Here is a 16,359-nt window from a genome sequence, read left to right as displayed (position 1 = left end):
CACCCCCATCAGTAGTTTTGGTTCATACCATCTCTTTAGTAAGCACTTGGTTTTGATGGTATTATTCCTTTTCCCCCTTTTTTAGGTGTCCCCATATCTTAAGGTCCTGAAGAGACCCTACATTCAATATAGGGTTGAAACGCCGTCGACAATAGACAAGGGCGAATCACTATGCAACACCTATGACTAAGGAGTGTTGCGAAATATTTTGTTTTATCCTAGATGGTCGCTCTTATGTGTAATAATTGAAACCTTGTATATATGTCACAGTAAATGTCACTTCTAGTTTAGGTTCAATCACTTTTTCACTGGGACACCTTTTTATGATCTTTTGTACATGATAAATTGTTAAATTTGTTATTGTGTAATTATACACTGTTTATCTTTTGCTCATTTAAAAATATAAAAGAAGAGTATCATACATTGGGTTGTCTGTTATGTATAGCACACTTTCTTTCTGACATCAAGCAAAACCTTATATATTGCCATTGTGCTTTTCTGTATCAAATAAGTTGTTACAAAAATAGTTTTTCCATAGGAGCCATTGTTTTCTTTCTAGAAATACTGCCCAGGCTCCCAGTGAGTAGGGTTCCCTTGTTTCCTTTGATCAGTACTTAGAGCGGTGGCTGCACCGCAAGGGATATATCCTTTTTAGGATTTCCCATACACCCTATGAATCATAGGGTTTATTCCAGTTCTTAAGGTTATGATGTCAGATAGAGAGGCCCCCCTATACACAGAAGAATATATTGCTAAGATAACCAGTGGTCCATCTTTATTTTTAAATCAACCAATCAGTAGCTTAAGTCCACGCCAACAATTACTAGATAAGATAGAAAAGGCAAAGAAAAAGCATGTGAGGACTGAGTTGCATGCTCGTATGCTAACAGAATATTTGAAGGCAGGAATCATTCCACAAGGGCTACAAGTAAGAAACGTTCCAGGAATTTTCCGTGACGATCCCAAATTTAAAGGAGGTTTTAGCAGTATCTCTACAACCTGTTCACGCCATTGGATGGTGCTTGGTGTAGAAACAGCACTAAACCATGCTAACACAGAATTAAAGGAAATTGAAGCATTAGAAAAAGAACTTCTCAGTGGTGACGGAATAGCGGAATCCAAAATACTTTTGGATAAACTTAACAAAACCATAGAGGATTTCAACTCCTTTGAACTTAAGAAAAAAGCAGATAAAGTGACCAAAGATATCAAAGGCTTCTCTAAAGAAAAGGCATATCCCTACCTGAGAGAAGAATATTATAATACAATTGGGACTCAGAACAGACAATATACTTGGGGTAGATTCGGGAGGAACCAGCCGGTCACGTTTTCGGAGTCATCTGGAGGGTCGAGCGACTCTGATGCACAACCTGGACCGAGTCGGACAGACACCCACCCAGGTCAGTCTTTTTTAGAGAGAGGAGGCAAGAGGAGGGGCAGAGTATGGCATCAATACTCAGGAGAACGGCAGACACGGAACAAACATTACCAATGGGGCTCCCAGCCATATTAGACCAAGTCAGCAGAGAGACGGAAACTATCCCCATTTTTAATCTTTCACAACATATTCTATCTTCTTCTGAAATATCCTTATTAAGCAAAGGACTTTCATTTGTCATAACTGAACGCACTAATTTTTTCAACCTAAAAACGGAGATATACCAGTTTTTTCGAAAAATACGCCTTAAACTCTTCTTTTTGGGCAAAGACAACCCCACAGAAGACTCTGTAACAGGACTTAGACCACCATCTACTTTTTATCCCACCAATGGGATGATGCCGCCTGAAATACTGACATTTGAAAGAATAGTGTTAACAGGACTAGACAATCTGAAAAACAACAAAAAATTTGTACCATACAATATCAGTTTGGATGAACGCAAAGCTCTAGAGAGTCTTAAAAGTGACAGTTCTATTATATTGAAACCTGCAGATAAAGGAGGTGGCATTGTTGTACAAAACAGAAATGACTATGATAAAGAGATTAGGAAGCAAGTAGGAGAAGAAAGACACTACAAAAAACTAGACAATAATCCGTTGGTGGGAATAAAGGAGGAGATTCTTAAACTAACCACGGAAGGTCTAGATCAAGGATTTGTCAATAAAAAAGAATTTGAATATCTTAATGCAGATCACCCAAGAACCCCTGTTCTGTATACCCTGCCAAAAATACATAAAAACATTACCAACCCTCCTGGCCGCCCTATACTTTCCGGATGTGGCTCAATTCTTGAGCCCATCGGAAGGTATATTTATTTTTTTATTAAAGATTATGTCCCGCTACAAGAAACCTATGTCAGAGATTCTATGCATATGATAAACTTGCTAGAAGACAGGCCATATGACATTGAAAAAGACTGGTTGGCCACTCTTGACATTACCTCACTCTACACAAACATACCGCAAAATGACTGCATACAGGTGATTCAAGATCTATTAGATACAAGACCAAGACCCATCCAGGTCCCTACCCCTTTTTTTGTAGCACTTCTGCGGATTGCATTGACACATAACTATTTTATGTCTGAAGGAAAGTATTACCAACAATGCTCCGGGACTAGTATGGGTGAAATTTTTGCCCCAAATCTAGCAAATATTTATATGGACCATCTAGAACACAAGTATGTCCTGAATAACATGAACATGTACTGCTCCAAAATCACCTGTTGGAAGCGATACATAGATGACATTTTTTTAATTTGGTCAGACACCATCTCTGAGTTCAATGATTTTGTTCTGTATCTAAACACAGTACAACACCTGACATTTACTTCTACAATACACAAATCTAGCATTGCCTTCCTGGACTTGAATATTCTGTATGAAGAAGGGAAACTATACACCTCTTTGCACAGAAAACCAACGGAACAAAACACTCTACTGTCCTACGACAGTCATCACTCACGTGCGCTAAGAGACGGTTTACCATGTGGGCCGTTTTTACGACTACGTCGTAATTGTACGAAAAAAGAGGACTACATGAGAGAAGCTAATATATTGCGAGAAAAACTGTTAGCCAGAGGGTACCCGAGGAAACTAGTAAAAAATTCTCTAAAAAGGGCTTGGTTCTGCCCCAGAGAAACATTACTTACTCCAAAAGAAAAATCTAAAATAAATAGACTGATTTGCGTTACCACTTTTGGGATACATACCAACCAAATCCGCAAATTAATTACAAAGAATTGGCACATCATAAAAAGTGTAGATCCCAATATTGATGTTCCCATGTTTGCCTTTAAAAGAGGCAAAAATATGAAAGACCACCTCATTAGATCATCATTGGAAACCCCCTTACAAACTACCAAATCGTTGCGGTCAAATTGGGGCTTACCGGAGCTAAAAGGAAATTACAAATGTGGGAATTGTGTTGCATGTGCATTCACAGTAAATACCAAAAAATGTGAGCATGGAAATGTGAACCAGAATCTTGAATTCTATGCAAATTGTAATACCAGAAATGTTGTGTACTGTATAAAATGTCCATGTGAATTGCTATATATTGGACAAACACAGCAACCAGTTAAAGCAAGAATAGGACAACACCGCAGTAGAATTAGGAAATTGGTCCCTAATGCCCCCTTAGTCAACCATTTCCTGGAAAAAGGTCATACAGCAGACGACATCCACTGGCAAGTGATAGACAAAGTGTCAGCCCCTATCAGAGGCGGAGATCTCTCACAGATCTTACAACGACTGGAATGTCGCTGGATTGAACGCACTAACTCTATCGGCCAAGGATTGAATTCGGCTGAAGAGTGGCGAGGTTTTGTGACCACCCTCAGCACTTAACTATGTGGTACTTCGAAGGCCCCTCAGTACCAATTTAGTGAACCACATATATGTTGTTATAACATGTCACAGACAGTCTAACTCAAATGCTAACATGAATCTGGTTTGTGTACATATACAGTTCTCAATGAAGCAGTTGTTCTCCAGTTTCTATATATAATGCAATGAAATGTTTTTTTTAAATTATACTCTGCCCTCTATCACGCAATTATGTTAATTTTGAGGTTTACTATATATCCCATAGATTTGTGATTTGGTTGTCTGGTCCCAGCCCACAAATGCTGCTTGACTTTAGAGTCGTCTGTGGGAGACTGCCCCCTCTCTCCCCACTCTCCCTCTACCACCCTTATTTCGTGCAGTGGTAATAACAAGTTGTGCACCACACACTGAGGCTGTTGGGTGAGGGTTGCCTTGACGGGATATATACTTCACAGCGGTATTCTCATACTCAATGTAGAGCACATACACCAATATTTTATCCGTTCTTAAAGCTGACGTACAGTTTTACTGCAGCGTGGCCTGTTGCCCCGTTACGGCATATAGACGTGTACATTGCTTCCGTTTTCTATGCCTCTGAATTTATTGTGACGCGTAGCAACCTGGTTTTGGTGCTTGCAGCATCATGCTCCCACCATTGTCCATGGACATGTCTAGCGATGCTATCACATTGGCACCACACACATTAATCAATTCACATCCCTACTTCCGGGTGACACGCAGCCCTTCTGCACCGTCACCGGTTGCTTAGTTACAGCACGCGGATACGTCGATTTGATCTTCAGGTCGCGCTCCGTAGTTTGGTCTGACCCATTGCATTCTGGCGGCAACTCACCTTTGAAATATCGCGTCTCTGCTATTGCTCATTGTTATTGCACCACGCAGAGAGACGGACGCTTTCTTGCTTCACTTACCGGCGGGCACTCCAGTCTACGTTATCACCGTATGACAGGTACTGACCTTACTTTCTACCCACACACTACTCCTTAGAGGTTTGATACCGTATAGTAATGGTTGGCCACATTTTCTTTCAGCGTACAACCGAATAGCTGCGCATTTAGAAGTATACTTTCGTATAATTGGTAATTCTACCTAATCAAGTGCTCCTACTTCCCCGCCAACAGAGCGTTATCATACGGTCCCTGTTTTACCACAGCTGATTATCTACATCTCTGAATGCTATGGAGACTCTACAGTAGCTCCTCGATCTCACTGCCTGACATCACCCTCATATGGGCGCCCGGACGGGTACCCTGTGAGTTTCCCTTCTTTCACTATACTCACGGTGTCACTATATACTCTTTTACATCAGGTGGTGCATCCGACCATTCAGGTACACCCCCATCAGTAGTTTTGGTTCATACCATCTCTTTAGTAAGCACTTGGTTTTGATGGTATTATTCCTTTTCCCCCTTTTTTAGGTGTCCCCACATCTTAAGGTCCTGAAGAGACCCTACATTCAATATAGGGTTGAAACGCCGTCGACAATAGACAAGGGCAAATCACTATGCAACACCTATGACTAAGGAGTGTTGCGAAATATTTTGTTTTATCCTAGATGGTCGCTCTTATGTGTAATAATTGAAACCTTGTATATATGTCACAGTAAATGTCACTTCTAGTTTAGGTTCAATCACTTTTTCACTGGGACACCTTTTTATAATCTTTTGTACATGATAAATTGTTAAATTTGTTATTGTGTAATTATACACTGTTTATCTTTTGCTCATTTAAAAATATAAAAGAAGAGTATCATACATTGGGTTGTCTGTTATGTATAGCACACTTTCTTTCTGACATCAAGCAAAACCTTATATATTGCCATTGTGCTTTTGTGTATCAAATAAGTTGTTACAAAAATAGTTTTTCCATAGGAGCCATTGTTTTCTTTCTAGAAACTTTCTAAAAGTGGCATTTTCTAAACTGCAATTTAAAATCCAACTTCACCATAAGTTGTGATTTTAAATTGTGAGTCCAGTAACACCAAATTTGAAAAGTCCATCTGTGCACAGTTGGGACTTACACTGTGAACATGTAATAAGGTAATCCCAGTGTTATTCTATGGGAGAGATAGGCCTTGCAGTAGTGAAAACTGAAATTGGGAGTTTGTCACTACCAAGACATGTGAAACTTAAAAGAACATATCCTGCCTTATAAATACATTGTGCCCTGCCCTGTGGGTTATATAGGGCCTTCCTTAGGGGAGCCTTATATGTATAAAAGGTTAGGGTTAGGCCTGGCAAGAGGTGTATCTTGTCAGGTCGAAGTGGCAGTGTAAAACTGCACCTACAGGCTCTACAGTGGCAGGCCTGAGCCATGGTTAGGGAAAATACTTAAGTGGGTGGCACAATCAATGTTGCAGGTCTACTAGTAGCATTTAATTTACAGGCCTAGGCACATGAAGTGCACTTTACTAAGGACTTATAAGTAAATTAAGTATGCCAATTGTGGTTAAGCCAATATTACCATGTTTAATCTGAACCCTAAAAGTCTCCGTAGAGGAGAAATCGGTATTGTAACAGACAGCTGCTGACATGTTCAGATGCGGATCTTGACGAAATTCTATGTCAGGATCAAACCCAAGAGACAAAAGGATGTTCCATAGTTTTTCCCTATTGACTATATCGAAGGCTGAATCCAAGGCCATAAATGTCATATGGATGGAACCAGTTTCGGCCATTGGATACTTGTTGATGATTAAGTGTAGGTTCCAGGATTGATCAATAGTTATCCTTTGTTGCCATAACCCTTATTGTAGATCAGATATAATGTGGTTCTCATCAGCCCATATTGCCAGCCTACTTAGGACCACTCACCCAATCACCTTTACAATAGAGTCAATTAGTGAGATGGTACAGTAATGAAAAATGGGATTATGATGGAAGCTGACCACAAGAGTAGAGGTCCTTCTTTAACAACTGCATGTAGTGCTTGGGTGTGTCGAAGTCCCCTTATCTCAGGCTCATTAAGGTACAAACCTGAAGGAATAACGTCAGGGCCGGGACTTTACTTTTAGGCATAAACATGCTTCACTTCTCCTATCGGAAAAACTAAATTGTAACTGAAGTTATACATCACTGTGCAATGTCTCATCCAACTGTCAGGGGGAATATGTGAACAAACTGTTCCCCTATCCAAATCGAAGTCCAAAGGATGATTAATAATCTCCCAAAACAGACAACATTTGGCTAGACACCTGGCATCTAATAATTGATCCCATACGAACTCTCCAAGCTGTTTTTTACGCATTGTGACCACATGCTTATATTTTGAGTGCTATCAACATATTGTCTCCGGGAGAGGACTTTAGCACCTTCTGCAAGCTCCTGTGAGTTCTAGACCAAGATGTGTCAAACCATCTGATAATTTCTTTGCTAGAGATAAAGGTCGATCTAGTCCAAAATTCACTAAATTTTCCAGCTATGAGGGGAAAAGTTCTTAAAATGTCTCCGATTCCACCTCAACGCATAGTTCAAGATATGAGGCACAGGTCCCAGGAGCTGGTGTCACAGGTAGGTTGCAGGTATGTGAACGTCTCGTACTGTGGCAAGAAATGCCTGCTTAACAGGAGGCTCCTGGCCTTCCTCTGCTAAGTGGAGGAAGGCTAGGAAGTTCCTCTTAACCATTGCTCTACAATATACTATGTGGCAGATTGCTGGGCCTAGTTAATACCAGATCATGGACCATTTCTCCATAAGGACTGTGCCCTCGATAAAGATACCAAAGAGGTTATTCAAACTGGACCACGATAAGGGCACAGTCACACTAGGGTGATATATTTACCAAAAAGAAAGTGTCAAGTAGGAAGCATTAGTACCCCCCAAAGGAATTTATGAATAAAGCAATTTCAAATTATTACGTGGGCAGCAAAAATAGTAATTTTTTTTATGTCTGTTTATATGTGATCGTGACTTTTCAACTTTAAAACCATCCTTTAGTGTGATTTTACATTGTTTGTCTTTTTTGATTGCTACTGTAACGTAGGCTAGGTATTAATGTCACTGTAAAATATTACACTTATTATCAATTTGAATTAATTCTATACGTTTTCCCCTTTGTCTCTTTCTGATTGTTGATTTTTGCTTTATCTGTTGCAGTGGCTCCCAATTCTTTTAAATGAGCGCCTGCAGACTGGAACCTATTGCCTTCCTGTCGCATTGGACAAGCTGCCTTTCAACTACTGGATGCACTCCCCAGAGGTACTATCAAGGAGGAGTGAGGTGTAAGAAGGCAGAATGCAGTAAAACATAGATAGACGAAGTAACAATCAGAAATAAAGATATTTCTCCTCGTTACGCCTTCCCTCAGAAGGCATATCTTTTTGAAACATTCCCAGCTCTACCACTTTTGGTACATCTGAGAATGCTCAGAAACCATGGGAGTTGCCTGAGTGTTCCCAGGGCAGAGAAACACAACGCAGAGATTTGTGCTGTGTTGGTTTACCCAAGATTTAAGTGGCCTTGCATGTCTTCATAAATCTCATTTTTGAGTTGCATCGTGCATGCACCACGTTGCGTGGTGCAGGTGCGACACAACTGGCCTCCTAAATATGCCCCTAAGTGTTCAAATAATAATGATTTAATGAATAGCCGTTAACCCAGCAAGTAACTACAGGCTCTATAGTAATGGAAGGAAAGTGTATTTACCATATTATCTGTCGGGCACAGTGTCACAGTTATGCAAGAGCTGTTTCTTATTGTGATGATATGTATTTCCCTCTGGTGCTCCCCTTATCACTCACAGTGCTACTCTGGTTACACTTTGTATTCAGCAAACAAGCCTTTTCAGTCACACTTTTCACCTTCTCCCACGAGATCCTAAACACTTGTCTCAGGACACGACCCCAGGCATGGATCATTACATTAAGGGACTCCGTGCCCCGCTCTTCGATGGCATCTTGACCTGAGTGTTTTAGAGGTGAAAAGCCATTGGAATGTCTCTCTGTACCTTCAGCTTTTAGTCTCATCTCCTATTTCTTCTCAGTGTTTTCACTGCTCTTCACCTCTATACCTCTGTCTCACTGTTTTCTCCTCCACTCTTCTTTATTCATCTCGCCTCTACCTGCTCACCCCTACTGTTCTCCTCCACCTCCTCACTCCATCTCTACTGTACATCCTCGCTCTGTCTCTCTTCTTTTCCCTCATTGTTGCCTTCTGCAACAGCCCACTCCACTTTTGCATCTTGCTCTGCACTGTGACCTCGCTGGGTCCTGGATGTCCAGTGGCGAATCTACCATCTGCAGCATTTGCCACCTTGGGACTTACTGGAAGGTCAGGCAAGGCACATGAATGTTAGGTCAAAGATGAGTCCAGAGAGGAGTGTCTGAAGTGAGATGGTTCAATCACAGGACCCAGTTCTCCGTGACATGAGGGAGACTGGGTAAGCAACCTGACACAATATAATAAAAGGAAAGGTTGCTACCTAGTGCAGGCCTGTTGATATACTTTAAATTGTCAAGATTCTCTCTATCTGACTTACATTTACATTAAAACGTTATTTAGCAGTGCAAGGGAGACCCACAACAGATGCATTCACTGTGAATTATACTTTTTAACTGGAGACCACTACTAATTATGGTTTATTTACAAATTCCTGTATACCACCAACCTGTGAGAACAAGTACTTTCTCTCTATGAATCTGATTTAGCTATCGAGTTTGCCGCACAATAACCTGAACATTTATGTTTTAGCCAATAGTGTTCCAACAGTCTAGCTGCCTCCTCTTTTGCAGTGTGAGGGGGTTCAAGTCAGAAATTAATAACATTCACTGTTCACATTTTCTAGATGTACCCTCTGTGCTAATATTCAAACAATCTGGTCTGGTGGTGCTGGGCTGGCAATGGATAGCCAGTACAGTTCCTTATCCTTGTGGTTTAGTTGTATTTCCTTGTGAGTCAACATTCATGCTAGGATTGCTATTGTAAATAACAGGCTCCCAAAACAAGTTTTTAGATCACTTACTTTTAAATGATGGCATGCCTGGAAATCACATATATACTCTACCCTGGGCCTGGGGTAATATTCCAGTCTGGCATCCCACCCTTCTCACCTGCTTGACATCATTCATCATAAAGCTGTCTGTGAAAACATGCCTAAATTCCTTCGCCATGATGAAAACTATACAGCCAAATGGAAACCAGCCCAGATTGGTGATTGTGAAGCCTAACCCTCCAATTCACTTGCAGACTTTCATCTCCCCGGTCAGAGTATGGACCAGCCCCTTGTAGACCAGGTAGACGTGTGTGATCTAAATACATCTGCTAAAACCAGAAAAGCCAAAAGAAACACCACCTCCACAGGAAATCCCAACAGGTGCCCCACCACATCACAAACTAAACTTCATACCTTTCAGTATATTGTCCTTGAAAGGTAAATCTACTGCCTCTGTTTTCTACACAGCCGCCACCTCCAACAGCTGGATTTCTGACTCAGCTCTCCCTCACCACACCCTCACCAGTTTCTTGCTCATTTCCTATTAGCACCTCTGCCTGCCGACTCACCGCAATTTCCTGGATGCCAGACCATAAATCAAGCAGACAGATCACTGGAAAAGCAGTGGTGAAAATTCAACCACTCCCCTAAGAGTACACCTGTCTCATACAATACTGAGGGAATAAACGTGCCTTCTTTAAGAACAACTTCATGTACTGCCATACTTAACAAATTCACGGCAATTCAAGAAGCTGAAAGGATCATTAGTATACCAAAGCCCAGATCTCAGCCTAACCAGACTTGTAACACCAAGGTTATCAAATTTTGACAACCAGCTGTTATACTAATTATCACGAATTCTATCAGCGATCCCCTTTAGCTTAGGGAAGTCCCTTAACTGCTCAAGCACATGCTGAAAAACCCATTATCGAAAAAGCTTAATTTATTTCCCGAGTGTCTTGACAGCTACAATGTGTATCTGGTCTCCATTGTCTAGATAAAGTTACTAAAAGTATGCAAAAACCCATTTTGTGCTGCTGTGAACAGGCAATAAAAGGAGATTGCATAATATTAGCCACCGTGTATTGCTATAAAATCGACTGGAGAGGAAGAAGTGCAGGAAAAAAACTAGACAATTGATCTCCATCTATACAGCATGGATCTGGACTGACATCTCCATATCCGTCAGGACTGCCACTGCTCTGCTCCAATTTAGGGAAGAGCTAAAGACAAACTTTCTTAAAGCAAACTACATAAAATAGCAATAGAATAACAGTTCAATCCACTCTGAGAACCCAACTACCCCTTCAGTCACTCTTTGGATGTTTATTTGCCTTTGGCCATCTACAGACCTCTGCTGCCCTGCATCTAGGTATGGTACGAATACCACATATCATGTGTGAGTCTTTAAAGACGAGAACCCTGAACAAAAATCATGTAAAAGAAAATCCATATTGGAAAATCCACGTGGGACAGGAATTAAATTACAAACAATAAACGTTTATTAAAATGAAGAATCAATACAGAAGGCAAAAGGCATTTTCAAACTGCTCAAAATGCAAACAAATGTAAATCATAGGCAGCGGAAACTGAGCCCTAATCTAGCCAATAGCCAGCGCAGAAGACGGTCTAGCACAAGGCAAATGAGAACCAATGAGGATTTGTCATAAAGGCTGCTCAGTGTGGCAGGAGAGAAGAAACATATAAAATGTCATAAGTATTAAAATAAATAAGGCTTTAACTTGAAGTCTGCCTCAGTGAATTGGGAGAGAGCACTACGGCTCATCTCCAAAATGGTGAGCCTTCTCGCGATTCTAGAAAGAGAAATTATGCAGTCACTGTGGTTGGACAGAGAAAGTTACATCACAACCAGTAAGCAAATAGAAAAAAACATCAGCCGAAAAACGTACATTTGCTCTACATCTAATGAATATGCTGTACTATGCCTTACATAGAAAACAATTCTACATTCAGAATATAAAAAGCATCTCTGTTTGGCTGAAGGAAATCGCCTTAAAGTCTATACAGTTGTACCATCTGTCACTCCCGGAACGTCAGGACCAGAAAATGAATACATTTTATAACTGTTACAAAGCAAGCAGACCTTGAGCTGACTGAAATTTGGGCAATTCATATGAAGTTTGATGTTAATATCTGAGGTCTGCTTTAAAGGGCAGGATGGGGGAAGGTGTAGTTATCAAATACTAGAAACCACACGTATTCAAGATGACATCACTCATGTCAAGCTAACAGAACTTGCCTATATTAAACGCAGTATAAAGGTTGCTTTTATGGCTCCTTAGTATTAATTACGGGCAAGCTGTCCTTGATCGTCCCCAGGGGTAGGCCTAATCTCTCCTGTTTCATTTGTATTGATCATTTGATGCCCAGCTTGTTGTGCAACGGACCAGTAACTGGTCAATGTCCGCAGCCTACCTCAGAGGGAGCCGCTCCCTGATCAAATTCTGGATTTCCCATATGTTCCTGAAATCAATTTCAAGTTGGACCGAAATCTTAATTTTTTAAATTCTTAATCAGTGACTGAAATGTTTAACCTTTGACATTATTGCAAGATCCTGTGTCTCACCGTTCTAGAACAGGCAGAACCCTAGTCTCCCCATGGACTCCAGCCTGTCCTTAAAGCCCTGGGTGGCAAGTGCTGTGAAAGCCTGCTTTTTAAGAGCTGGCTGGAAAGTCTCATCCATCTTATACACTGCATTATGGTGTTTTATACTTTTTATGTCTGCTTTTGGATTTCTGCAATATGCTTTACCTAGGCCTAGCAGTGAAATTAATGGCCTGACTTCAGCGAGTGAGCTTGACCTTCAAAGACACCGACTATCTCTGGCGAATCTTATTGTCAGAGAATAGAGAAATAGGAAAGGGGTCGAATGTTTTGCTTTTAAGGCATGCTACTCTAGAACTCCCTGCCTATTAGCAATGACTCATAATAAATGCTCGGGGCCAGTAGCGGCTCCTCCTCTAAAGCGGAGAAGTGTCACCCCACTGTTCTCAGAGCAGGTAAAATAAAATGATAATAAAGTCGATATTATTTTATTTTTCATAAGTTTGGGGTTTGGTTAGGGTGGGGAGGGGCTGGTGGCACTGGGAGGAGTGGTTGTCACATTCCAATGCGCATAATCTTTTGGCCAGCCATCTTGGGCCGGCCAAACAGTCATGCATACTGTGCATTTTCACCACCATGCTGTAATGTACAGCCTGGTGAGGAACTTGCCCAGGCTGCCAACCCCCGTCTGAGCGCCGAACCACAGCGCTCAGACCATTCACAAAGCGTTGTGACTAGTTTAAGCGAGGGAGGCTGTGTGCTTCCAGCTTCTGGCCATGGAGGGACAACAAGGGACGACGGAGGAGAGGTGTGGCGAGGAGGTAAGTGTTTTGTGTTGTATTTTGTACCCCCTCCCACACACAGCTCCACTTTCGTTCTCTGTCAGCGGCTACTGATGCTCCCTATTAAAAGCACATTCCACGTGCATTGATTCTCCTGGTCCTGTCCTTTAGAGATTTTATCTGCTGAAATTAGCCAAAATCTCTATGGTAAAGACCGAGGTAATACATGCAGTAATTGGCGTGGAAACACCGATTCCCAAATGTTATTCCCCAAAAATGTGTGATCCTCATTATTTCCCCACCCCTTGAGCGGTAATGATAATTCCTGACAGAGAAGCAAGGGGGATTAATCCGGGGCACCTGTAAGCAAGGACCCTGTGTTCAGGTGCACTCTGATTGAGTTTCCTGTTCGGTGTGTGTGCACTCCATTGGACAGATCAGCTGTCGTGTTTCGTTAGATGGAATAAGCGGTGACCTCATTTGCTGTTAGAAGTCAAAAGTGTACACATTTTATTCTATTTCCACATTTAAAATCACACTTAGACTGCAGACGATGAACCCCTGCATGCTCTTATGTGTTTTGCAGAAAGTTCCGCAACAGAATCCCCCCATTAAGTGGGTTGAAGGACACAAAGGCGTATTTAACATCGAAGTGCAGGCTGTTTCATCGGTTCACACCCAGGTAAGTGACTCTACAACAAAGCATGTTGAAACGTTGCTGTCCTGAAACATTCATCAGGGCATTTTTGTATCGATGCAGTAGTCGGATGTGCAAATGTCAGTGCAAAATGTTGCTGTACTGGTCCAAAATTGCCTGGCACTTCTGCAGTGTATTGAATATAAAAAATCAAAAAGAGAGTGGACTACTTGTCCTGTGTAGCCAGGGTCTTTTTGCTGTTGGTTCCTTCATAAAAGAACCCTCATAACTATACACAGGTACGACGGCGGCATGAACTGGGTTACCGCTTACGTGTAATAGTGCAGCATCATCATCGGGTCTTTTTGAGTGTATGCTGCCCTCCACCCGGAGGAAGACCTTCTGGTTAGACAGTAGTATCCAGACATGAAAAATCGGGAGGGTGTGAGAGGGTTCGTATCAAGTGAATTAAAATCTCCTGATCATTGTTTCAGTTGTGACTTTATTCTTGGAATCTTGATCAGAGAATGATAAAAAAATTGGAGGTACCGCGGAAAGAGGCAGATGCAGACAACGAACGTGACAGAACCGCAACAGAGTTCTTCACTTGCCCCCGGGCACCATCGAAAAAAAAATACAACATATCTATTCCGAAGGTACAGATACTATTGATCTGACCCCACTAATCAAAACAAGTGGAGAAATTTTTCACTTTAAGGAGCCACAATGCGCCTTCCTTCAATAAATCGGTCCTGATGAAAGCCTTTAGACCATTACAGAAGGCTGAAACATGTTGACCCCTACATCTTGAGAAGTACGGCAGACCAGTAACTCGGTCTCACTCCGTACTCCCCCTTTTTAGGTCTCGGGACCATCCGGTCTGCCGAAGGCAGAACCGGAAGTCGAGAGATTTAATGACTTGGAGAAGAGGGGCTTGATCCCGCCCTTCTTCTCCCCTGTTCTCCATTGGCTGGCCTCGTAAATGCTGGCCAGCCACTGGAGAAGAGGTGCCATCACTCCGATCAGGCCCCGTCCTTTTCGGATCGGGGGGCGTGTTTTTTGCAGAAAGTCTCATTCTCTCCTCCAGCCAATGGCTGGAGGAGAGAAAAGACAAACACGCCCCCGAATCCGAAAAGGACGCTGCGTCTCTGCCTCGGAGAAAGGCAGTGGTGTGCCTTTTGCTCTGCCTTGTTTGTGGAGTGGGAGGGTGTAAGTACACTTTCGATGTGACGTCATGGTTTGGCGCGAGTTAAGTGCTCCTGCTTTAATGCTGTGCCTCTTTTTGCTATGATTTTCTGCTGTGTAGGTGAATTGGAAAATACCCCGTCCCCTCCTTTACCGGCCAACACCCTTCCTCCAGACCCCGTGACCTCTACGGCGGCCGCCGAGTCCTGAAATGGTATTCCGATTCCTAGCACACCGTCTTTGTGTCTCGTGTTCCAGGAAAAGCACGGGTTTCTGTAGCTGTTTTTTACAATCCAGTCCAATGGTTGGAAATTTCACCGTCAGAAAGTTTGGGCAGACTCGATGCTCCGTGATGGCTTAGCTGAATAAAAATAACTTGTGTTTATACCCATAAAGTGAAGGCAGACTGTTTTTGCGCAGTACTTATAAGGTCATTAGTAATCCCGTTTATAAAGCACCCTTCCATCAATAGGTTTTGTGTCAGGCCCGGTATGCGTGTAGATTGCCTCCACCGCTCCTTCCCATTTTGTTTTATTTGAAAACAACGTTAACCGCACTTCGCCATTGCGCACCAGCACTTACCCAAGTATAGGTCCCTGTGCGCTTGCTTCCTATGCTACAGAGACCAGAACCTCTGTGAGTTTTGTTGTTTAAAGCAACCCTGTGGGGTAAAGTTGTCCCAGACTCGAACAGTCCCATGCATTGTACATATCCCGACCAACTGCGATACCACCTCCAGCTTTGCAGCCCAGCATCCAAGATCACACCGTTTGTCAAATGTGCCAGAGCCCAAGTTAATTAACCCTAAGCCCTCTGCTGTCCGTGTTTGTATTACGGCAACTACGAGCTATAGTGATTTTGGAGAGGGGGGGGGGGGAGGTTAAAGCGTCCCTGTGAATTAGAAGCTGCAATTTTGGCATATAGAAAAATGTGTCAATCATTCAGCACTTAATGCTACAGTTCATTGCCCTTTCTAAGCATTGTAAATCCTATATTTTACAATGACGAAGCTCTGTGTTGCAGGGCTCATTATGCAATGAAAAAACACAAAACACCGGGCCTGCTCTAACCTGAGGTGTGCAGGTGAAGAGGGCTTTCCATGATGCCTAAACAGAATAAACTACGCCGTAGGGCGGTTAATCACAATAGCACAGTGCTGCGAGGTGGTCTCTCAAGGCACTGTGGCGGGTTGTTGGTTCACTCGGCTTCACGGCTTCACTCGGCCGTCCTGCCCATGAATGCAGCAGACTCAGCCCGGGGCTGCTTACATTTTTTGTGTTTAAGGCGGTAACCTCACTCAATGGCGCCTCTGATAGTTTCATGATTTGGAATTTTCACCCAAAGGCCATTGAAATCAGGTTAGATTACCCTAATTAGTAAATGGAAGCAAAGGTTACATCACCTCGGATGCCTTTGGTTGTCAGGTGAAAGTCAAAGCATTTTCCATTGCAATGGTCTCGGCATTGGTAAAG

The 16,359-nt window shown here is 42.3% G+C and overlaps 1 protein-coding gene across 2 annotated transcripts in view; it reads left to right on the top strand.

Annotated features, from left to right (window-relative positions):
• DOCK8 (dedicator of cytokinesis 8) overlaps window positions 1-16,359 on the top strand; it is a 567,196-nt gene that overhangs the window by 380,495 nt on the left and 170,342 nt on the right. For both annotated transcript variants that reach the window (XM_085632978.1, XM_085632979.1), the window contains 2 exons: window positions 7,884-7,985; window positions 13,652-13,747. In XM_085632978.1, the coding sequence (XP_085489104.1) occupies window positions 7,884-7,985; window positions 13,652-13,747 (198 nt within the window). The remainder of the gene's footprint in view (window positions 1-7,883; window positions 7,986-13,651; window positions 13,748-16,359) is intronic.

The sequence above is a fragment of the Triturus cristatus genome, chromosome 2_1 (genome assembly GCF_964204655.1).
Source record: "Triturus cristatus chromosome 2_1, aTriCri1.1, whole genome shotgun sequence".
NCBI classification, from domain to species: domain Eukaryota; kingdom Metazoa; phylum Chordata; class Amphibia; order Caudata; family Salamandridae; genus Triturus; species Triturus cristatus.
This window is presented reverse-complemented; position numbering and strand designations above follow the sequence as displayed.